The following is a 24,529-nucleotide window of genomic DNA, read 5'->3' on the forward strand; positions in this document are numbered from 1 at the left end:
TCACTCTTTAAAACCAGTGTTGACCCCTCCAGAGACACACCTTCGAGGATGCCTGCTTTAACACCTGCTTAAGAAAATATTTTAGTGTTGCTTCTAAGTGCCTTTTCCTTTCCTTAGGTGCTACACTTGCCGGACTTGAGTTTGATGCTCTCAGTCCATGCTGGGATGTTCAGGATTTCATTTCACATTAAGATATTTGCTTATTAAATGTAAAGCCAAATCGATCAGCATGGATATTTCAGTGAAATATCCAGTTAGTTAACTTGACATGAAGACCTTCAACTAAAAACAAAGGCAGCACTTAAATGGAGATTTACATTTTTAAGCACTTGACATTTATTAATTAGCTCATCCACACCACAAACCTATGAGGTAGTTTAGCATGACTTCAGCATGAATATGTTATGTAAGCAGCAGAAAAAGGAAAGATCTGTTGCCACAATGATGTGTTGGTCAGACCCTTCTCATTCCGGTCACAAAAGAACAACAATCAATTCCTTGTACAAGCTGGTCAAACAAGCAGCGCGTATTTATGTTGGACGGAATGTAGAGAGGGTAGTAATTTTATTACCTGACAGTAAGAAAGGTTATTTTCTTACTGGAGTTCTAATATGCCGTGCTCACAATGGCCTGTCAGAAATACCTCAAAGACTGGCTTCAGAAAAGGTGTGTCCCCACCCCACCCCGCCCAGCCCCCAGGGCTCAAATTTCCCCATGGGAATATTAGCATTTTTCATCAAAATATTTCCTATTCTTCTTTTCTTGGTCTGATTGGTCTGATAAATCACTTCAATAGAAAGGTCTAAAGACTCTCGCAGTTCCTATTTATATTTACATGTCATCTGAGAGGCAGATGAAAAACAAATCCCGTCGGTCTTTGTGGGCAAGCAATTGCAGATGAGAGTTTTATTACCCCTTTTATCAGCAAGAGGGATCATGTAGTCCTCTCCACTTAGCAGATTGCTTTATGATCATATTTATTAGTGCACTTGGCTGTGAAGACCATATATAATGAAAGCTCATTAATTTGGGTTTCACAGCCATGGCGTTTGTGGCCACTGGCAAAAGCACTAGCCTGAAGCTCTCACCTCTGCACTTAAGAAAAACTCTTTGGAAAATAAACGAATTGCATGACCAGGACTGTAGGAGCATTTTATCTCTGAAAAAAGACAGACTATTTCAACCACTTAGCAAGTATCCCTGTAAATACAAAAATTTTACTCTAATAGAAGGATGCCGTTAGGCTTGAGTGCTGTTAATTTTGAGTCATTTCTCCCTCATTGGAGCAAAACTTCAAATGGGCAGTAGTTGGCTAGTCGCATTGACATTCCTACAAGTAGTCTGGAACTGTGAAAGTGCTTTAAGTATAGATAATTTGGATAGCCTCGCTCTTTCTAATAGGTAGCATTTTTTCCTACTTCTCATGAATTGAGGGTTTACAGGAAATCCCTGGGTTTGCCTGCATCTCTCTCAGAATCTCTACTGTAATCAGGTGGCCCTGCCAGAGCAGCTCCGCAAAGCTCAAATCTGCAAGGGTCTCTTCTCTGGGCCAGAATTAATTTGCCTCTTTGAAAATATTTACCTTACATCTCATCCCATTCATTCATAATGAAACTAGAATGTGAGACGTGACCTAATTAAACAAATATAACCATACCCCATCTCCACCCCCACCCTCGCCAAAAATGACAACAAACAACTAGCTTTCCAAGCAGGAATGTTTCCATGTAAGATTTCCCAAAATATAAGTATATTCGTAGGTTCTTCTTGTTTAAAGCTGAACATATAACCTCCATGGTTTGCTGCAATGATAGTTTCCCTTATCTGCACGGGCAAAATATGTAAAGAGATTTGAAAACAAAGTCTCTGGCAGGGTATTCACTTTCACTTGATAGCTTGCCAATGAGCGATGGCGCTTCAATGAAGAATTCTGAAATAATCAGATTATTATATCTGGAAGCTTATCTATAAATGTTGGCAGAGCCTTTCTGTAAAGGAAAAGAGATCTGTGTTCATAGGCTCGTCTACACTATATTAGATTATTAAAAACACAAAACCAAAAACACCTGAGGCCATGAGCTCACACACTAAACACAAAGGAAAACAAAGACTGTTTTTTTAAACATGGACAGGGCTTATTTTACAGCAGAATTGACAAATAAAGCATTGTTTTACACATTTGAACTAAAGTCATCATTGGAGGTTTGTAGCTCTGTTGTGTGCTTTCCAAAACAACAAGATGTGTTGCTTCCCATCAAAACCTTCCTTCTTTCCAACAGGACAGCTGTGGCTGGTGTGGCTGCTTCTTTCCACAGGCATGGAAACCGGCCACCCTGGTCCCTCCCGAGTGGGCCCGCCTCCAGGGATGGTGCCAAATTTCAAACGCCTTAATAACAATGCTGTGCATTTCTAAGTCATTTCATTTATTGCTCACTGAGTTGTAACCACCTCAGCTCTCTGTAGAAAAACAATAGGCGACCAGAAATGCTGACATCCAGAGATCAGTTGCCTGTGGTCACAATGAACAAAGAGTAACCCCAGCCAGAGAGCAGTGAGAAGCATCATGAATAGCAGCTAAATGCCTGACTTTGTAGCCAGCCTGCAGGACACCGCATCCAGCCCTGGTGGAGAATTCAACCTAGAGAAAGAGCTTTATGGTTTATTCTTAGAGACATTCCCCATCAGAGAGTAAGTGTTCCAGTTGGCCATGTTGGCCACTGGGGCATTTCCCAAAGTGATTGAATCTTGGCTCAGTAAGAGGGCATCAGTGAGAAACAGAGGAATAGGGGACCTCATCATACCCAAGGCTGTCATTCTTCAGAATTTACTTTTTCCCATATCATCTGTACCCCACATTAAAGCCCACAAGTCAGGCCAACTTCATAAGAAATAGTCATTTACTTCTCTCTCATTCCGGGATTTATAATTCTTCTTTTGGATGCCTTTGGGAAAACATTTCATCAAGGTCAACTGCTGTGAAGACTTTTTTGCCTAAGAGGATCATCATGCAGGCAAACTAATTCTTTTCCTAAGCTATTATTTTGGCAGCTTGCAAAGAGGACTTGGCTTAACCTTGAGAAGCTGTTCTTTGAATGATCGGAAAACAGAGATGGGGATTCTGCTTTTATTTCCCGGCTCCATCCTCTTTGTTCAGGTGGCAAACCTGGCTCACATTTTTGAAGGCGAAACGAGAAGGACCAGGATTTGCATTCATTATTTATCTTCTACTAATAATGATTCTTTCTGGTTCAGTGCATGTTGCCATAGTCATGTTCAACACGATGAAAAAATAATGTTTGTTTCTTCATAGAGGTGGTTTACATCTCAATCATCGAGGATTTAATAGAATAATTTTATGTGTTAAAGGAGTCTAGAATAAGCTGGAGATAAAGATTTTTCCACTGTCTTTAAGTTTAAACGATGCTCCCACTGTTTTCTATAGGGTTATCATTCATCATGAGCTGAATATATTATCAGGAAAGAATTTAAAAATCCATCCACACATCACAACTTACCACAAAATTAAAAAAAAAGAAAGCTCATTTACTCCCCAAAACTAAGATTAGTCATATGTTAATTTGTGAATCCTCGTAAGAAATGTTCATTGTTCAAGAAAGAATCCTCTGGTGGTTGATAAGCAATTCTCCACGGCAGAGAAATCCTGATATTTTTCTCATCTCTTGATTGATGTTTTCACTACTTGTTCTTCAGGCTATAAGACAGAAGGGAAGACAGTCTCACCCTCTTTCATAATTACATATTCCAATCTCTCTCCCCCTTCCCCCACCCCCACATCACTTTATCCATCAAATTAAAATAAAGCTACATTTATATGATAAATCTTTTAAATTCAAATAATTTAATTTATATATAACTCAATTATTACCAATGTCATCTCCATGCATATCTATAGAAGAAAATATATATCTTTACACGGTCAGTCCAGACATTACATTCATTTGGAAAATTCTTAAAATGAAAATAATAAATGAATTTTTATTTGTGGCATATTGCATATACCCATCTTTAAATTTCAGGTAAAATTACTTGTAGAAACCTCTTGTTGGGAGAGGACAACATTATAGCATTTAGATTTCAAATTATTATAAACCTCATTCTCTATTCATTCAGAATTTTCTGTTGATAAATAGAAAAAATTGTTTCTGGTTTTACTCTCAAAAAGTATTGATTTAATCAAATAGTTAATTAACTTTTAAAGGTTTTTTTAGTTTTCTTTTTCTTTATGGGAACTAGATACTACCACTTATTGCATGCCTACTAGTTGTCAAGAATTTCACATTTTATTTTACATGATAATTTAATCCCCACAACCATCTTTAATATGAATGTTATTTCTCCCCATTTTCAAAGTGAGAATATTGAGGCTTAAACTCGCTATGTTAATGGCACAAGGTTATATGCCTATTAAGGGGTGAGGATTGAACTCTGAGAAAGATCAGAATCAGAAGGCAAAAGAGCTTGTTGACATTACATGCAGGGGATATCTCTCATGCTATTGAAAGTTGTCCTCTGGCTGCAGCAAAACTGCCAAAACAGCCCTGGCCAGTGTGGCTCAGTTACTTGGGGCATCATCCCATAGACCAAAAGGTCACAGGTTCAATTCCCAGTCAGGGCACGTACATCGGTTACAAGTTCTATCCCTGGTCAGCGTGCTGACAAGAAGGCCAATTGATATTGTTCGCTCTCTTTTCCTCTCTCCCTCCCTTCCTCTCTCCCTCCCTTCCTCCCTCCCTCCCTCCCTTCCCCTCTCTCTCTAAAAAATATGGCAACAGAAAAAAAATCCTCAGATGAAAATTAAAAAAGAAATAAAGACTGCTAAAACAGTATTTTCTAATAGATAACTCTTAACCCTAAAGTTATATTCTAGGAGGGAGTGTGGCAAAAGTGTTGGAGCAAGTTAGAATCTTTGTATAGATTTTCCTGTCCCTCACCACTAAAATCTAAATATCTTAGTGGAAAATCTGATAAATGAAAATCCACAAGCTATAAAACGAAATTCTATCACTCACCTAGAATACACAGCCTATCTTGAAATTTTATTTTCTCTCCCCCCCAAAATGCTTAATAAAATAGATCTTAAAATATTCTTAAAATTCAAATAAGAATTTGGATATTGTTGCCATAATGCAGACCAAAAGAAAATGGAAACCACATGCTATTTTTTTTTTTTTTGGTAAAAATAGCTTTGAAATTTTGCCTTGGAATGACCCTAGTAACAACAGCTACTTTTGCACAGTTATAAAAAGAAAAATCCTATTTTAGAATTTCACATTCAGTTTCTGCCACCATCAGGTCATGACCTACGAAAATTCTACAGTCATTGCTATCTTCATGAATTCATGTGACATAAAGGTCGAAAGTTCTCACCAAACAAACAAGTGTGATCTCATTTTTCTCAGCTACAAAAATGAACACTTTTCAAATTAAAGTGAGTTTGGAGTGCAGCAGCCCTGTGTGACAGGGAGCAGAACAAACACTTCCACAGTTGAGCGGGCTGCAGTCGTGATTACATCATTAGAGCTAACCAGAAAAGAGTTGTTTTTAATTTTTTAACTCATAGTAAAAGTGTTATATTAAGAACTTCATCTCATAATGAGAAAGAATATCACACTCTTCCTTTTTATAGTCAAAATAATTATTCAGATCCTTTCTGAACACAGGGAAGTAATGACAAATTAAAATGCCTTTAAATTCCATATAGGTTTTATAATTATTCATCTGTTGCTATTATTATTGCTAGAAGGGCTCCTTTATATTGTAGTTTGCATCCTATTTGATACAGAAGAACATGGAAAATTTTATTGCTATTAATAAATACACAGCCATTCAATCCTAGGAGAAAAATATTTTTCATCTGAGAGATAAGCTGTATAATTCATGTGTTTTAAGAAATTTCTTTAAATAGAAAATTGAAGAAAGGCAGAGGGAAAAAAGAATTCATTATATAGTTTCCATGTGTGGTGGAGAACGGTCTTTGTTCTCACGGAGTCTTAAATTCGATTTGGGTTAAGAGACAGTTTCCATTGCATTGTAGACATACAACTTATACTCACAGAGTTCACTTTATTTTTGAGATATATCACCATAAAAATGAGGATAACATAGCGTCCATTTCACTTGAAAAGAAAAAACATAACTAAAGATCATGGGGGCCTTTTCTTGGGGTCTGGGTAAGAAAACTCTTAGGATAATTAGGAATGGGTACGTCCACCTTCCAAAAGAAGCGTTCATGTCGGTGAACTTGAGAAGTTTCCAAGTCTAATCACCGGGAGCTCCAGTCGGCAGGTGTTCCTGCCACACAGAGGGACTTGTGGCCCTGTAGAGCAGGTCTTGCATTCCAAAGCTCCGAGTCAAATGAGAATCGCATTTGCAAAAAGAAGGTAAAAAATATGGAGGAACTGGCAAAAGAGGCACATTGTAGGAGGGGCCAGATATGAGGTTACATAGGAAGCGTCGGGTCAGCATTTAAAATGAGGGCAGGATGTGAGAGAGGAGGACGTAGCAGCTGTGTGGTTTGAAAGGGTAAAGAAGGGCTGCGCCATCAGCCATGAGGTCAGTAGTGAGGTCAGCCATAAGGTCCTGTGAGGAAGGAGCCAGGAAGTAGGGGGATTTCGCCATGAAGTCTGGTGTGTAAGGAGATGCCATGCAGTTTGGAGTAAGGAGATGCCATGCAGTTTTGAGTTAAGAGCTGGAGTAAGAAAGAGGAGACCTGCTGGGAAACCTGCCTGGAGCAGACAGTGGCAGAGCAGATGGAGCTGTACAGGGACCTACCTGACCAAACATGGATTAGTGGGAGATGCCTGGAATGCAGAACTATGACCTGGAATGCTGTGCTGCAGATTTCTGCCTTTCTGAGAGATGGTACCTCCAACTGGAGTATTTTGAAACTGACCTAGGTTTTCAAGGGGGGCAACAGGACTATGTGTTTGGGGGTATTTTAAATTGGGACTTAATGGCAGAAATCTGCCATTATTCTGAATCTGTATAACCTGTAAATAAACAACCCCTTTCCTTGTTCACCAAACTCTTGCATTGGGGGTCATGCTTCTTGGCAGTGGGCAATCGAACCCCACAGCTTTTCCATAACCGCATAGGCAGGGTTCTGTAACACTCCCGTGTGCTTCTATGGTTTGCATAGGCTCTTTCTTCTGCCCAGGAACTTACTGCCCAAGCCTCTACTTGCCCAGCTTTATACATCACTTTTAGGTGAAGCATGCTTCCTTATGATATCCTTTCCTGAATGTACCCTTGGCCTAACAAAATGTATTTGGAATGTTTTGAGCAGCCACTTGAAAGTAGAAAACAAAGCCTCAAGATTATGTCTAAGCTATAGGAAATGATCAATTAATTGTTATGCTTAAGACAAGGGGTAAATATGTTTTGCTTCTGAGAAGAGCGAATGGCAGGGGAATTGGGGGTGGTGGAGAAGAAAGAAGAGAAAGAGAATGTGGGAGCAGGGGGGAGATGTGCAGAGAGTAGAACCAGAAATATGGCTTTGTTCTGTGCATGGTGCAGTCTCTGTATGACGCCCAAATCTCCAACAGTTGTCTAAACAGATAAAGTGTTGCAATGTTAAATCCTTAAAATGTCAGTTATTAGTGGAAGTCTGTGTGGTCTGATTGGTAAGGGGAGGAGAAAGCTAAGTTATAAGGGAGAAAGATGAAGAAAGACCACAAGAACTGGGAGTTACAAGCACAGGCAGGGCTTCCGATTTAAACAGAGTATTATCCATTTTGTTGTCCTACACCAAACCAAGATGACTGGCAGTGGGATACTCAGCCCACATCTCTGACATCTGGGTAACACAAGGTGAATTTATCCAAGTTCTTCTTGGGGAAAAAAATCCTGTCTATGATAGCCATTGAATGAAGAAATAATTTAAGAAAATTCAGAGAACAGTCAAATATTGTAAACATGCAAGAAGTTGTGTATATTCAAAATGTAGAATGTATAAAATTAATGCAGCTCTATCACTTCCTAATATACACAGAGTAATTTACAAAAACAAATTGCAATTTGCAATTAACTTACCAAAGCACCTAAGAAAACAAACCTTCTCTGCTTCATATAGAACTTGCATTGTTTCTATGCAAATTAATGCTCCTGATGTGCTTGAAAACAATTTATTCCCTTAAGAAGGCAAACATTCTCTTTATAATCTTGCTTACACTATTCATTTGCTTTGCAAGCCATTTTTCATAAAATTACAAAATAATGAAATGTTAGAGGCAGAGGGACACCAGGGATCATAGGGAAGTCCAAAGTCCTCATTTTACAGACGAGAAACTCTATGAAGCCCCTGACATATCCATGTCCCTCAGCCTTACCGAGGCCTGCACCCTCACTCCTGAGCCCCCTTACTGGGGGACTCCATTCCTCCTACCTTGGGGTTCTAGCCATAGCCGAGGCAGATGCAAACAGCAAGGGACATCAGCCTCCTAGACAGATAAAAGAGTCCAGAGCCTTGTCCCATTCACTTACAGAACTGGAGGCCTGTTTGCTTCCAAGCCTCACTTTTACTTTATCTCTTGCAGGAAATCTTCCCTGACTCCCTCTTCTCCTTACCCTGTCCTGGTTACGTCCCCCTCCTGAGTGCTTCTCTCGGTTGTTTCTCTAACCTCATCCTATTGCAATCTTTTGTTTACCATCTGTCTTCCTTTCACAGAAGCCTGGGACTGTCTTTGTCTGTGTGTTCAATTCTTGGATAAGGCCCGACACAGAATCAATGCATAACCTTCCCCAAATACACGTAGATACATAAAGAAAGCTGGAGAGGAACTCTATTGCCACATTGGGAAGCAGCCTAACTCCCAGATACTCGCAGTCCTCATTTCTGGTCCTGTCCTGGGCAAGTCCATCCTTAGCCTGCATTCTCAGAGGAGAAAAACAATTAAGTATTTAAAGTAGCTCTATCTCTATTATTATCTCCTACTGTTCTTCTAATAGATCCCAAGGGCTCATGATATAAAGTTAGAAAAGTTGGTTTTAAACTCCAGCACCGATTGTTACTGGTTGGATATTCATGGTACAATATTCCTAACTTTACTTAGTCTCAATTCATCCATGTGTAAAACAAAGACACCTATAATATCTTCTACAAAGGAGTGCCATGTGCATTAAATGAGATAATGTACATGAATGGGCCAAGTAACCACTGAAAATTTAGAGATTCTTATGACCTTATCCTTGTTCTTCATCACTTGAAAGAAAAATTTCTGATGAAGTTCTTACATAATAAAGACTTTATCTGGTTTTTGTCCCAGGTTCTTGGAGTCCCTGTCTTAAACCCTTGGAATGTCCCAATTGATTGGAGCATCTTCGTTATTCAGGGTGGGCCCTGATAGTATGTGTTAATGAGGTAACTCATAGTGAGTCCTTAGATAATTTCAGGATGGGACTGGCCATGCTGGGAACACCAGCCTTGTAGTCAGAGGGTTGAGATTTTAGCCAAAGGATACTAGCTCCACCTCTCTGAGAATGGGGAGGCTGGAGATTGAGTTCAGGCATGTGCCAGTGATTCAATTGCTCAGGCCTAAGTAACAAAACCCCAACGAAAGCTCTGGACTATGAAGCTCAGAGGGGTTTCCTGCCTGGTGAATAGATCAATGTACCTGAAGAATGAGGGGCGCTTCCTGATTCCACAAGAAGGGGGCACAGAAACTGCATTAGGGACCCTCCCAGGCCTTACCCTAAGCATTTTGTCTGGCCTTGATTTCTGCCTTTTATAATAAACCTATAATCCTAAGTCTAGACTATCCTGAGTTTTGCAATTCCTTACAGGAGACTGTTTAACCTGAGGAGGCAGTGGGAGACCTGGGATTTGTAGCCACTTGGTCAGAAGAGCAGACAGCCTGGAACCCCAAAGCTTGCAGCTGCTGGCGTCTGAAGGAGGGTAGTCTTGAGGAGGACTGCGCCTTATCTTTTAACATCTTTGATAACTCCAGGCAGTTAGTGCAAAATCACACTGCATTACTGCAGTAGCAAACCAATCCAATTCCGCTTCCGTGTTTCAGTGGACAGAGCCCAAGCTTACTTCTATGTGGGGCAGGCGCTGATCAGTCTCAAGGGGCTGGACCAGGAACTGCTCTGCAGTGGAGCAGTGTCACAGAGTGAGACGTACCATCAGATGCTGGAACTCAAATCCCAGATCTGGAGCTCCCTGCCTCAGTTTCCTGATCCATAAGATGGGAGGATGTAACAATAGCACAGGTTTCGAAAGGCTGCTATAAAATTAAATGAGTTAATACATGAATGTATTTTGTACCTCGTACATAGGAAACAATAAATAAACGTTGTCTTTTGTCTTTATTAGGGTTATTTACTCTGCTACCTTGCCCTTAATTTAGGCAAAGCCAATTATGTCTGGTACCTTGGCTGGCCTGCCAGTGGTAAAAATAGAAGTACATGATAATTCAAGTTTTGTAACAAATTATTTGACAATTCTGGGCCTGGTTTACCGCTAACTGGCTACATTGCACGCGTTACTTCATTTCCCCAAGCCTCAATCTCCTCAAGCCTCAATCTCCTCATCTATTCTATGAAGAAATAGACCAACTTATTCTCTAGGCCCCTTCACCTCTGTCATGCTGGAACCCTGTGGCTGGGTGAAGGTCACTGGAGCAGAGATAGACTCGGTCCTTTAAGTCATTTAATTCCAAGTTCAGCTTTTTTTCTGTCAGTCCCATCAAAATTATTACAAACTCCAAAATGACATATCCACTGATAGAGAAGATTCTATACAAATTTTCTTTATTTTTCTTTTCTCCTCCAGGCTCAGAGTTCATCGGCTAACCAGCACCAACCACAAACACAGCCAAACCTTTCAGCAGAGGTCTGAATCCACTACTGAAATCTCCCAGTGCATTTTTCACACAGAGCCAAACTCTGTGTCATAACTGCGGCGACCAGTCAAGGAAATATAAGAGAGTCCGCATGTCCTCAAGGAGAATTTCTGGGAGGTGGTCTAGTGCAGCACCTTCAGAATATCCAGGTCTGAGCCAAAACAAACCCAGGTGCATACTGCAAAGGGCAAGGGTGTCTGGGTGTCTGCAAAGTCTGCGGTGGGGAAACTCAATGATGTGGACACAATTCAGACACATCTAGGAATCCTAGCAAAAATCAACAGTGACGGCCCACTCTAAATAACCACGCCCTCCACATTGCCCCAGCTGCATAGGACTTTTGTGAGAAATATATGGATTGATGAAACCCTTTGCAAATGGCAAAATGAGTGGCAAAGCTGTTTAAATGTAAATCATCACAATGATAACTCTATATAATAATGTGACTTCATTAATTCTTAAAGACTATATTATACATTTTAATTGACATAATGTAGTGGGAATAATATATTGGCTGACTACATTATCATTGGTTTGTTTACATGATAAATCTCTATCACCCTGGGCTTCCAAAGTGTCCAAGGACTTGACTCTAATGTACTTACATTACTGGAAGTAAGATGTTTGTCAGGCTGGGGGTGCTAAAAACCTCGGCCTAAGTAGCCGGGAACTGTGAAGGGCAATGAAGCCAGTGGAGGAGGGGAACACAGGAGGTGGGAGAGGCCACAGGAAGATTTGCATTTCCGTATGGGAGGGGCTCACTGCAGCTCACAACCTGGCCCTGACCAGCACTAAGGAACTTGGTGATCCAGCTGAGGAGATTTCCAAGCTGTGTTTAAGGTGCCCTCGTGGTTTTTCTTGACATTTAGAGTAAACTGCAAGAGTAATAAATTGTAGGAAGAACTGTTAAACAAAAAGAAACCAAGACTTGATGATTTTAAAAATTCTCAGTCTCTCTGGACAGCAAAGCATGCTAAAGTTAAGACCTGGCTTCCGAGTACTATGGAAAATGAGGTCTAGAGATAAAGCTAAGACTGCATCTTGCTTGGTATAGACTTTAAAAATGTAAAAGAATCAGACTGTTACTGGGCCCACACAGGGGCCTTTGAAGAGATCAAGGGTGTCCCTCAATGGAATAATAGGGCCTCCAGGAAATTTAAGGGCATTGTCTCTCAGCCTTCTCTACCGGACCCAACGCTAGAACAAGAAATTTGTGGGTGTGACTTTTTTCTAGTGTAGTCAATTCCAGTAAAATTCACAAAAGTTCTAACACTTTTGAGAAAATGGCGTCTGCAGATACAGTGTCATTTTAGACTGAAAGGAGCAGAGATAGCACCAAATGGAAAGAGACCAGTGGACCCAGAAATTGTACTGGCAGGAAGCAGGCCAAGCAAAGTATCAGGTGTAAAAACGAGCTAGCTTTCATGAAAAAGGAAGGATGACTCAGAGGGCAGATTCATATGCTCAGCTTTCAAAGTGGCGACCAAAGGGCCCTGCATCCTGGTATCCACACCCTGGTGCTATGTCCTCTGTCCTCCCCTCGACTATGGGCTGAATCTGGTGACTTGTTTCTAACAAACACAATATGGGCAGTATTATTTCAAGATTAAGGAAAAGCCTGACGTGTCCACCTTGTTCCCACACTGTCTCTTAGCCTGTGGCTTGCTTGCTCCAGTTGCTGTGGGCTGCCCGTGCCCAGAAATGCCTCTAGCCAGTAGTTCGGAGGAAGAGAGGCCCTGATTTCCACAGCTCACAAGGAACCAGATCCTGCCAACTATGATCTGAGAGAAACTGGAAGCAGATTTACCCTTAGGGTAGCCTTGATTGAAACCTTAGGAGAAACCCAGAGGCAGAGATCACAGTTAAGTCATGCCTGGATCCTCACCCCACAGTAACTGTAAGATAATAAACGTTGGTGTTTGGAACCACTGAATCGAAGTGTAATTTGTTAAACAACAATAGATAACTAGCGATTCATATTATGCATTAAATTATGTCTCACCCAACCCTAACGCGCCCCCACAATTTGTTGAAATTTGTAGAATTTTGTTGAAATTCTAACCTCCAGAACCTCAGAATGTGACCTTATTTAGACTTAGAGTCACTACAGATGTACTTAGTTAAGATAAGGTCGTACTGCTGTAGGCTGGGCCCCTGATCCAATATGACCAGTGCCCTTATAAAAAGGGAAATTTGGACACAGAGATATGTAAATGAGGAGATACGTATCAGAAGCTAGGAGAGAGGCCTGGGACAGATCCTCCCCTAGCACCTTCACAGCAGGCAAGGTCCCGATGAAACCTTGATTTCGAACTTCCAGTCTTTAGAACAAATTTCTATTGTTTAAGCCACTCAGTGTGCGGAACTTTGTTATGGCAGCCCTGGGAAACTAAGTCATTAAATGGGGGAAAAGGTGCTATTACAGAGTATCAAGCAGAAGAAAAACAACCAAAGAATGACTTTCTCTGTTCCCAGTAGTACCCTGAAATGCTGAAAACCCCTCACAAAAGCTTAGCAGGAGAAAAAAAAATCTATGGTCCCTATTCAATTTCCATCACCACAGGGCTCTTCCGATCACAGAAGTTGCCGGCCAAGGCAATGAGTCATCCAGGCGGGCATCCCCTTGAATCACGACCTCCTTCCCACACCTCAGAAAGGTAAGTGGGGTATGGTAGCTGGAGAAAATCAGAGCAGAGCAAACCTGAGGTACAGTAAAAGAAAGGTCAGTGGAAGGAGAATATGTATACATCTCACCTCCTAAATAGATGTGTTCCTTAAAAAAAAAAAGACTCCCTTTTTCATAAATTAATTTACAGCACTAGCTGACCCATTTAAAGAACCACAGGGTGAATCATTTTAGCAGGAAAAATCATCTTCTAATGTACCTCTTACATAAGGTTACACTCTATGGAGAAACACACCCCAGCTCAGCTCTGAATGTGACTGAGTGGTCTCCTAGGGGTCAAGATCGATCAGTTCTCAAACTCTATACATATTCATTCTTAATTAATAGACAGAAAGACATTGATTATAAGAAATCCAGGGCTGAGAAACAGACTCTCTGATTAAAATTCATGCTGACTGCTCCCATCCAGTGCTGGAAAGTCCTGCTGGGAAAGAAAAAAATTTTTTTGTTGTTGACTTTTTTAATATTTGAGAAGATTGAAGAAATGAATTACATTCCAATCGTCCTCAGAGGGAAGCACTGATTCCTGAGGCAGCACAATTACCTGCTTCCAGCCTATGACCTTCACTCCTTGATGACTGACAGAGAGGAAAAGGAGAAGGGAGCCAGGGATCCCCAAGGCTCCCAGTGAGCTGCAAATGATAGGAAGTGGTCTGCTCCTATCTGATTGCTACAGAAATGCAGGTTGTATTAAAAGTCACACTGAAACATGTCTCAGTACTGTTCCTTCCTGATTCTTGGAGCAACTCAGACATACCCTGCCTCTAGGGGCTGGTCTGAGTCGAGTCTACGTTTTGAAAGCATTTCACACACACACACCAAACTAACATGGAAAAAATATGGAAATGCAATCATGATAAGGAGTGACATTTCTCAAGGTGCATCATTTGCAATATTTTGATGAACTCCCATTTGTGAACAGCCAAGCCACTTATATTAATAAACAGCAATTACAGTCAGACATCTGTGCCTGCCATCGAAACGGAACCCATGGCTGGCTCCTGTGTGTCACCAGTTTTCCCACAGTTTGTGGGCTGGATCCAGCCTGGGTGTCGGGAAGATGGTGTCCAAGGATCTCAAGAACCTGGCATTTAACTCTCGTGAGTATACAAACCCCCACAGTTTTGTTGTTGATCTCATTTGTTTTCTTTCTTGGCTTTTCACACAGGTCCCTCACAGTTGGTCGCTCTGACCAAAATTCAGAGTTTAGGAAGCAGAAACTCCCTGTATGGAAGCTGCTGCTGATTACATGAACGTATTTAACTGGCTGTTTGGAAAGGAAAGAAAGCATAGTATAGTGAAAAGGAAATGCATGGATCTTCAGGCCAGACAGATCTGGATTTGAACTAAAGCCTTGTCATTTACTAATTATGTGACTTGGGAAATTACTTCAGCTTCCTCAAGCCAGTCACCTCATCTATGATTGGGATGTTAATATTCACCCCTTCAGAGCCAAGCACTACTATAATGTGCTGAGGGCACAGCAGAAAATCAAAGTGGCAAAATCTGCACCTTATATTTTAATATAGAGAGATCAGCAGTGAATGAAAGTAAGTAATGAATGGAATATGAAGGAAAAATCAGGGCAGGAGATATAGAGAATGTGGAAATAGGAAGTGCAATTTTTAAGAGTGGTCAGAGAACATGCCATTTGTATGTATAAAAAATTGCCAGTCACATGTAGTTGTGGGGAAAGAGCAGGCAGGGGGATCAGTAAGTACGAAAGCTCCGAGGCAAGACCCTTCTTGAGGTCTCCAAGGAGTAGCAGAGTCAGTGTGGCTGGGGCTGAGGGAAGGAGTGAGGTATGATAGGAGGGCAAAGAGGTAACTGGGGTGGGACTGTTTAGGTGTGGATAGGACCCTGCAGCTAATTGTACAGACTTAGACTATTATGGTAGACAAGATGGAAAATGATTAGTATGTTTTGAATCAAGGAGTGACCTGATCATTAAGGGTTTAGTGAATTAAAAGAAAATGACGACAAAGATGAAGAAGAGGGGAGATGGAGGAGGGGGTAGAAGAGAAGGAGGAAAAGGAAGAGGCAGTAGAAATAATACAAAGTACTTAGCACATCTGTTGGGACAGGTAGATGCTTTAAAAATGCTATTTGGAAGGCTTCTTCACCCTCCACAGAGATCTTTCTTTCTCTTCCCATTTACCCCAAGACTGTGTGATTCATGCACACAATTTTGGTTACAAATTTTTATGTTGCCTGAATTAATGTTATGAAACTTAAATAATAAAGTTGAAGTTTGGAGTCAATGTTTTACTGAGATTCTCAGGATTTCTGCAGGTGATTTCTGCCTTGCTGGGTTAAGGAAGTCAGATAATGTTTCACCATCCATCCATCAAGAGTTGTCCAGAGATAAGGGCTCTTGATCAACATCTGCAGAGTCACTCCACCTGTCTTCATGGAGAGAGCCAGGATTATTTCTCTGTTCTTCCAGAGGAAGACAAAGACGGGGGTGGGACTGATAGCTCAATATGGCTGGTGCAGTTTGCAAAACCTGATTTTTCCCAAACCAGTGTCTCTTTACGCAGTCCTTAGTTTAGGGGATATCTCCGTAGTTTAGGGTGCAAGCCAGAAACCTGGGAATCAAAGATTCCTCACACACAATTGGTGATCAACTGATGTTAATTCTACTTTCAAACCATTTCTGAGTTTCTGCATTTCCCGTGTTCCTGCGATAGTTCAGAAGAGAAGCTGTCCCAACTTTTATCCCTGTTTTTTTTTTATCATATTCTAATCCATCCACTGATTTATTTGAAGGAAAAAAAATACTGCATTAGTTCTCTTCTCTCCTTCAACTCTCCAATGTCTTCTTATTGCCTAAATCCCTTAGATTTATTACACTTTAGACTGTGCGATGTGGATACTGTACATCTCTGGAATTATTCCTCAATATCTGCCCCTTTCACTTCCTCATTACCCCAACAAAAATGCACCTTATGCACCAGCCATATTGAGCTGGCAGTTCCCCTAAAGGGCACCAAACTGGCAAAGCCTAGGTTTTTCTGCCCTCTCAGCCCGGGGTGCCGGGCTCACTGTAATGATGTTAGCCTTGAGAATATGCCTCACAGACCTGCACCTGCAGGGGGCGTGGTCAAGCAAGGGTCCCACCTGTAGAGCTGACTCTTCCTCCAGAGCTCCGCCCAGATCATGACTCTGGGCAGCCAAGATGTAAAGGCCCATCTTTTCTTGAAGGTGGGGAGTTCTTCGGAGGCAGACAATGGCTTTATTTTCCAATGGCCCTGCTTTCCTTAAGACTACACAGTAGTCAGGAGACTTCCACCCAACTTTCCTTCTTGCTCTCCTTCACTTGGGCCAGGAGTGTAGTCTGACCGCTTTCCCAGTTTCTCCTGGATCACTCTGCATTTTCTCTCCCAATTTGCCCTAATATTGTTCTTGCACACTGAGTGCTCTCTTCACACCTGCATCCAGAGGACCAGGTCCCAGCCTAACACAATGACCATCTGGTGAAAGGCTACTTTTTATCTGACATGTCACTTCTCTACAAAGTACCTGAGGACCTTCAGGTAAAACAATACATTATATGTAATAAGAGTATATTATATAACTAATAGTAGCATTGTTGATATTAGAGATGTTAATATCCACATCTCCACTGTATTCTATATAAAATACCATCATACCTTCTATTCTATTGCATTTGTTTATTATAGTGATAGTGTCTTACATAACATCTCTGTCCCCATAGAGCTGAGCACAGGGGTTGGCCTACAACCCAAAACAGTTCATCAGCGACTAGAAAAGTGCTTAGTTCATAGGAGATGCTCCATAAGTATATGTCGAGAGTGAGTGAATGATGTTGACTAAGTGAACGAATGTGTGAATGGATAGCACGTGTGCATGGAGAGCAGCAGTAGAAATCAAAGGTCATCGAGCAACACCAGACAGGAAGAGAAAATGGTTTCTTTCCTTGAAGAAATAATGGAGAATGAGCAAATTCTAACAGATAAGAATTGTAAAAAAAAAAGACTACATTTTCCTTTTAATTATACATTTATAGGTAAATCTATAATTACATTTTAATAGACATTTCAATTAAAAGTATAATTGTAAGTCAAGTATTCGAAAATTTTTTAATTTTGCTATGTTGGACTGTTGCAGTAGTTACATAGTTATTAGATGTTATGCGGCAGAAGATGCCTTGGTTATAGCCGGATGTTCGAGAAAGGTGAGTTTGTTGCGAAAGACATACAACCTCATCTCTGAATGGGAAAGATGTGAATTTGCAGGAGAGACTCTAAAAAAAGTCATCGGTCACATTTTAAATGTTTTTGCAGTAAAACTGTTGCCCAGAGCAAGGTGCTTTTCATGGACTGAGTTAGACCTATAGTTTACTATGCCAGTCTTTTATTTAGGGAGATGCTATATTTCAAGAAACGTTATTTAATCCATGATGAATCTTCATTTGCAATTTCTCATTTGAAGAAATGAAAGTTGTGACACAATGAAGTTTAAAAACTTGGATTCCAATCCCAGTATTTCCGTTGGCTAACTACGTGACTTCGAACAAGGAACAAGCTGCCAGAACAGTGATCTCCTATAAAAAAGAATAATAATAAAGCTCCCCATACAGTGTTTGTGGGGACTGAATGAGATAATAAACGTGCACGCCATGAGAACAGCGGCTGACACACAACTGCTGCTCAATAAACGCTGGCTGAAGGGACAGCCAGGGCTGTAGTAGCATCTACTGCATTTTAAATGTCTGAGATGAATTTACAACTTGGTGTGTCTCCAAAATTAAAATCTACTTGAAAAGGTTTCTTATAATAGCCCTTTCTTGCTCCTGCTGAACCCGCTCATTCTTTTGGGCTGTATTTCCTACCCCATATTTGATAATGGCTTTCCTTTTGGAAGATCTGAGAAGCTTCCCCACTGTAGCTCCCGGTCTGTAAGTCATCTTGCCACCAATCAAGCTGCTGCTCCTGCTGCAGAGAGTTGATTCCACCTTCAGACCTCACAGACTAGCCTTCCATAGACACGTGCAGTTGCAAAGCTACGTAGAGAGCCCAGTTCTCTGTCGTTTGGCCACTTCGCCTTCTTCCTGATCCATGATCCTACTCTTCAAGCCCTTACATCCTCTCCCTCTACAGCTTATAAAAAAGGATCCCATAAACTATTTACATTCCGAATCTTTCAATAAATTGAACTGATATTTATGGAGTTCCTACTTTTGGCAGGCACTGTGTTTGGTCTTGCCAAAAATGTCATGGTTTTTAAAAGACAGTGTATTAGGACATAAAAATGAATGCAAATAAAACTCCATTGGGACAAGTGGAGCAAATAGGTTGACCTGGTTCTGTGGAAAGAAGACGGGTCTTCCCCATGATAAGTATTTCACCAGGGTAGGCAGCCACATGTTCTGCTGATGGTCAAGGGGACCCCAGGGGACCACTCCTTGACTTTGACTATAGAGAAATGTGGTGGCTTTAAAATGTCCACATATTCTTTCATAACTTTCCCTTTAAGAGAAGGAGCCCAGACTCTACCCTAATCCCTCTTTAGAGTAGCTGCACTTAACTCCTTGTAACAAACAGAAAAAAATGGAATTAATAGCGTGTGCCTCTGGAGGCTTGGCGCACAGGCGCTATGTCTCCCTTCCTGTTCTTTCTCTTGGATTTATCACTCCAGACGAAGTTAGCTGCCATCTCATGAGGAGAGAGCCAGGTGGTGAGGAACAGAGGCACCCTGCCAATAGCCGTGAAAGGGCGCCATCTTGAAAGCATATCCTTCAGCCTCAGTCAAACTTTTGGATGACTATGTCTTGACATCATTCCTGATTCACAGAAACTGTGAGATAGCAAATATTCGTTGTTTTAAACTATTTACTTTTGAGATAATTTGTTACACAGCAATGGATAGTTAATAGAGAGGAAATGGACATTGTGATGTTTTGGAGTTACTTAGAAGTAGTAAGTGATATATTGTGTTTAAAGGTAGCTGCTGAGTTTGTTATGCCATCAACTTTGGAACCTGAAAATGCCAGGAAAAAAATCCAAAGCCATGATTGAGTCTCATCCCAGAATAAGATGCATGCCTTGGCTACAGCTGGCTTGACAACCAAAATAATATCACCTTACATTCATATAGTATTTTATACCTCATGTCACTTGATCCTGGAAAATTATTATTCTATATTTTATAAATGATATGATATAAAGTGCATTCCTTAAGGTTTCATATTTAATTATATGGATGGTATGAATTTGGGACCCTAAATTTCTATTTAACATAATTTCTTTATATTATACTCTGCACATGAATCTATCCCCAAGCCAATGACTGTGTGAGTTAATAGGGGAAATAAAAGATATTTACTGATTATTCTGTGCCAAGAAGCACATAAGGTATTTTACATACTTTATTTCATTTAATTATCATATCCACTGACATAAGTTTTGTTAATATCAGTTTTCAGCTCAGGACTCTTGAGAGTGAGGAAAAGTAACAAGAAACAATAAAAATAACAAGAAAATATCAAAGTTAGTATCATTCAGTCTTAGTATTATTTTCCCTGAAATTCCTGCAGCTATAATTTTACATGATGTAAGATGGGATCATTCCTAAGTCTTGCCTGAACTACCTTGATAATTTCCTGCTTCTAGATTCTTCCAGTCTGCCACAGTGATATTTCTAAAATCACGTCAATGTGACTCCATTTCCTATAGAATTAGTTCTCTCTTACCTATAGAATAAGCCCCTCCCCTGCCCCACCCCGAGGACTGCTTACTCTAGCTAACTCCTGTTGATTCATTCCTCTCTCTCTACTCTCCAGGCTTTTTTCTGAAGATATAAACCAGCCATTACTAATGGTGGTGTCACTTCCGAGACCAACTTCCTTACTTTTCCTGTACATCTACTCATCAACAACTCAAGTCAAGCACCACCTCTTCCAGGAAGTCTTCTCCCAGGCTAAGTTGGCTTCCCCTCTTTGTGTTCCCATAGCATGTCCTGCTTCCCCTGAAATGGCATTTCCCATCTTATATTGAAAGTATCTGTCTCTCATTGTAATACCAGAGAGCCATGCATACCTTCTGTGTTTTGGCCTCTTGAGGCACTGGAGATATAGCAGTGAACAAGGCCCAGAAAATCCCTGCCTCTCTAGAACTTTTACTCTCTGTGTGAAATCATAGAAGAATGGGTGAATGGATGGAGGAATGCACGGATAAATGGATAGATAGAAATTTCAGAGGAAAATAAGTAAGGTAGAGAATTAAAATACAATGATGTGACAAATAATACCTAGGAGACATTTAAGCTGAGTGTTGATTGACAAAGAGGAGTTTGTCATGTTGGTGATTGATGGAAAGACACATCAGAAAGAGATTCCAGGTACTGCAGGAAACACAAGGCAGCAAAATGTTTGGTTGGTTGAAAAACAGAGCAAAGGGCAGTCGGTATTCCTGGAGCACAGTGGGCAGGGAGAGATTGGTCTGAGCTGACACAGAGAGCTGGGTGAAGGTCAGATCTCATGGGCTCTGCGAGCAACACAAGAAGTTTGGATTCTCTTCTGAGTACAATGGGAAACTTTCAGAGGATTTTCAGTGAAGAAGACTAAAACATGTGGTATATTTTTAAAAGCTTATGCTGCCTGCAGTGTGAGAGATGGCATATAAAAAAGCAAATGTGCCCACAGGGAGCAAGTTAGGAGGCTGTTGCAGGGAGTGCAGAAAAGACAGCAACTGAAGAGATGGAGAGATGAGGACAGATCTGAGATAGGTAGAGGCAGTCACAGGACTTGCTGACAGATTCCATGTGGAAATGAAGGGAAGGGAAGGAATGGAATCAATTTTAATTTCTAGACTTTTGCCTTGAGCAACTGGATAAATGGTAGTGCTGTTTAAAGATATGGGAGATGGGAGGGGTGGCAAGAAGGTAGAAGGTCTTGGAGGGAAGTCAAGTGTTCTCTTTTTAATTATGTTAAATTAAAGATGCCTGTTGGACACGTGAGTAGGAAGTCTGAAGTTCCAAAGGAAAGATCAGGGTTGATTTGATTATGTATATCCATAGATATGGGTATGCATAAATGGATAGATAGATAGGCATATAGATAATACGTACATAGATGATAGATAGATAATAGATAGACAGAGCTTGTGTGTGTGTGTGTGTGTGTGTGTGTGTATTCGGATAAGATATCTTCTGGAAAGCATGCTGACAGAAAAGAAGAGAGCACCAAGGAATGATCTTTATAAGCCCCCTTGTGACCAAGCTTTCGTGACAAGCTCTCCCAGGCAGAAATTGTACAGGAGCTGTTGGACCTGGGCAAGGGCTCGATGTCGCTTGTAAGTTTTACACTCTTTCCCCCTGAGGGTGGTCTCACACTCCGACTAACTCTCGTCCTGGTGCTCGCTTCGGTAGATGGCTTCCTGTCACAGCCAACACTAGTGCTACCTAATAAGTTTCCAGCTCCACCCATTCACAAAGCAGCAAAGCGATTTTCTTTGGAATGTTCTTCCATAATTCTGTCACACTTTAAATATATATATTGGAAGTAAAATAGACAATTTTGCCAAGGGAAATTGGACATTTTATTATAGCTTGTTGTCCTGAACAAATTATATAAATAATAATACTTCTGATCGCAGATGGTCCATTTTCCAAGACGGCTCTGTAATAAATCGCTAAGCCATCTCACCAGAAGAATTGTGTCTTTTTTCTTATGCTCATCAATGAGAAAATAGGTTTTATCTTTCACCTCAAAGTAATCTCAGTATGCAGATAAGGTCATGTATTTTCCAGGTCATATTTTAGTTCCTTAATATTCTAGATATAATTCATTCACAGGTGGATGTTAATTATCCTACACATGTGAGTCTAGAATATTTTTATTAAAGGCATATGGTTCAACTAAAAAAAGAAATGGTCTTTCATTTATATTTTGTACATGTTCCTAAAGCAAAGAGATTCAGAATGTCATTCATTAATAAAACAAGTTCATCTTCCTGAGAAAATTGCAAACCTCAGAAGTCACTCTATCTTTGATTTCTTTAATATTTTTTCAAAGAGGGACAAAAAATAACTCAGCACTTAATGCTGAGTCTTTCATTTGGCATTTAAACATTCTGTCTTATATTGTTATTCAGCAGCTTCATTAGTGTTCTGTGGTGGTTTCAGAGCTTCTGACAGGGCTAGGCTGAGCCACACTTCCTGGAATCCTCTTCCCTGTCTGTTGCTGGGTTTGTCTTTTTCCATTTGGAAGATCCACGCTTTTGTGCCTTCCACACCAGATTCCCCCTCAAAATGCTCACTTCACAGAGGTCGAAGGTAGTTTTCTGTCATCCTCACAGGTTCGAGCTCACACTCATGAATTTGAGCTTGTTCTTCCCTGCTTTATATCCATTTCCCTTTCCAACATCCTGCCCTGCACACTTCAAGCTCCAGCGTCGGATGCAAGGCCAACAGCACTAGAGAGTGCTTAACCAGTGCCCACAGAGGCCTAAGGTCAAACCTGGTGCTTCTCTTTCTCTCTGTCCCCTTCTCTCCTTTGCAGAATGTATCTCATCTCCAAGCCTTAACCTCACTTATCCAGCAGAAACAATAATCTCCATTTTAAGCCATGGCTTGTATCTGCATTCCAGGCCTGTTTTCAAAACAGGCTGTAGGTTTTCAAAACCTACTTCAAAAGCAATGTGTCTAAAGTCAACTTACTAAAGTCCCTGCCAATCTCAATATTCCTTCCATCTGCCAGGCTGGAGAAAGGCCTTCCACTCCTTCTCTGTTGTCCTATCAGTAATGACTATCAAATGGTTCCTCCAGCTTCCAGAGAAAAACAGGGCCAAGAGGGGAAGTACAGCCGGTGGCAATTTTGTTTAGAGTTCTGTTTCCCTCAAACTCCACATATTATTTATTTTATAAAAGAGGGTTCCGCTGTTTAATTTTGAGCTCTTTCGCAACGTTCTGCCCTTCTCACTGCTATCATCTCCGGGCTGCAGGGCACTGTATCTCCTTCGGGGAGAACACTGGTAGGAAACTCCCTCCCTCCGTTCTTAACCCAGCCGTTGCCGTCATGGTGGTCTTGAAGCTTCAGCAAGACTCTCCTGGCCAAAGTCAACCAGCACCCCCTCACTGACGAACCCTCTGGGATTTTTGGTCATCTTCCTACTTAACTCTTTCTGGTATTCAGTTACCCTGCTCTGCACCTTCCTTCTTGAAATGGTTTTCCTCCTTTGCTTCCGAAACACTTATCTGTCTTGCTCTCCTCCTGCTTAGAAAGGGAATATAAAATGTGCCGTTACGAGAAAACATTCTCACCTCTTTTCCTTTGTCACTCTGGGTACGTGCACATGCGCACAGACACACATGTGCAGCAGTGTGTGTGTTCTTGCTCTTCGCCAGATGCTCTCCTCGAAGGATCTCATTTATTCTCATTGCATTCACTTCAGTAATCTCCTGTGGAGTCTGCACCTCCAGCCATCATCTGTTTTGTGAACTCCAGACCCACAGACCTAAATGACCACTGGAACCTCCACCCGAATGTTCTCAGACACCTTAAACTGAGCCTGCCCCAAACTGAGTTCACCCTTGTTCCCCAGCCAGCTTCATCTCATCCAAGCACATTTCTCTCATTATTCATGTCTGCACTAATCTCTCCCGTCTCTCAATTTTTTTGCATGATGTTATATAAAATCATGTTGCATATGTTAGCATTTAAATGTTCTATTATGCTCATCTCTTAATTTAGTCTCCTAATTGAAACTTTGGGCTTCTTGAAGGTAGGGCTCACACTACTGAGTAGCCCTATATCCTCGAACTATCTGGATTTTAGCTAGACGGAGGGTGGGATTGAACCGTTCTTAAGAATTGCAGCTCTGCAAAAGGAGGCACATGCCAGGAATCATAACTCGATCTGTGTCTAAATCCAATGGCAGCAGGCATCATTCATCTTTTTCTTTGAACACTACTAGTAAAACAAATAATTTTAAAGTGAAAATCTATGAGAAAAAAGCAA

The 24,529-nt window shown here is 40.9% G+C and overlaps 1 protein-coding gene across 3 annotated transcripts in view; it reads right to left on the minus strand.

Annotated features, from left to right (window-relative positions):
- Positions 1-741: 741 nt before the first annotated feature.
- Positions 742-24,529, minus strand: part of ZMAT4 (zinc finger matrin-type 4) — a 313,290-nt gene continuing 289,502 nt past the window's right edge. For all 3 annotated transcript variants that reach the window (XM_053916825.2, XM_053916823.2, XM_024578855.4), the window contains one exon: positions 742-3,712. In XM_053916825.2, coding sequence (XP_053772800.1) covers positions 3,708-3,712 — 5 coding nt within the window. In that variant the 3' untranslated portion in view covers positions 742-3,707. The remainder of the gene's footprint in view (positions 3,713-24,529) is intronic.

Source organism: Desmodus rotundus, chromosome 13 (genome assembly GCF_022682495.2).
Source record: "Desmodus rotundus isolate HL8 chromosome 13, HLdesRot8A.1, whole genome shotgun sequence".
In the NCBI taxonomy this organism is placed as follows: domain Eukaryota; kingdom Metazoa; phylum Chordata; class Mammalia; order Chiroptera; family Phyllostomidae; genus Desmodus; species Desmodus rotundus.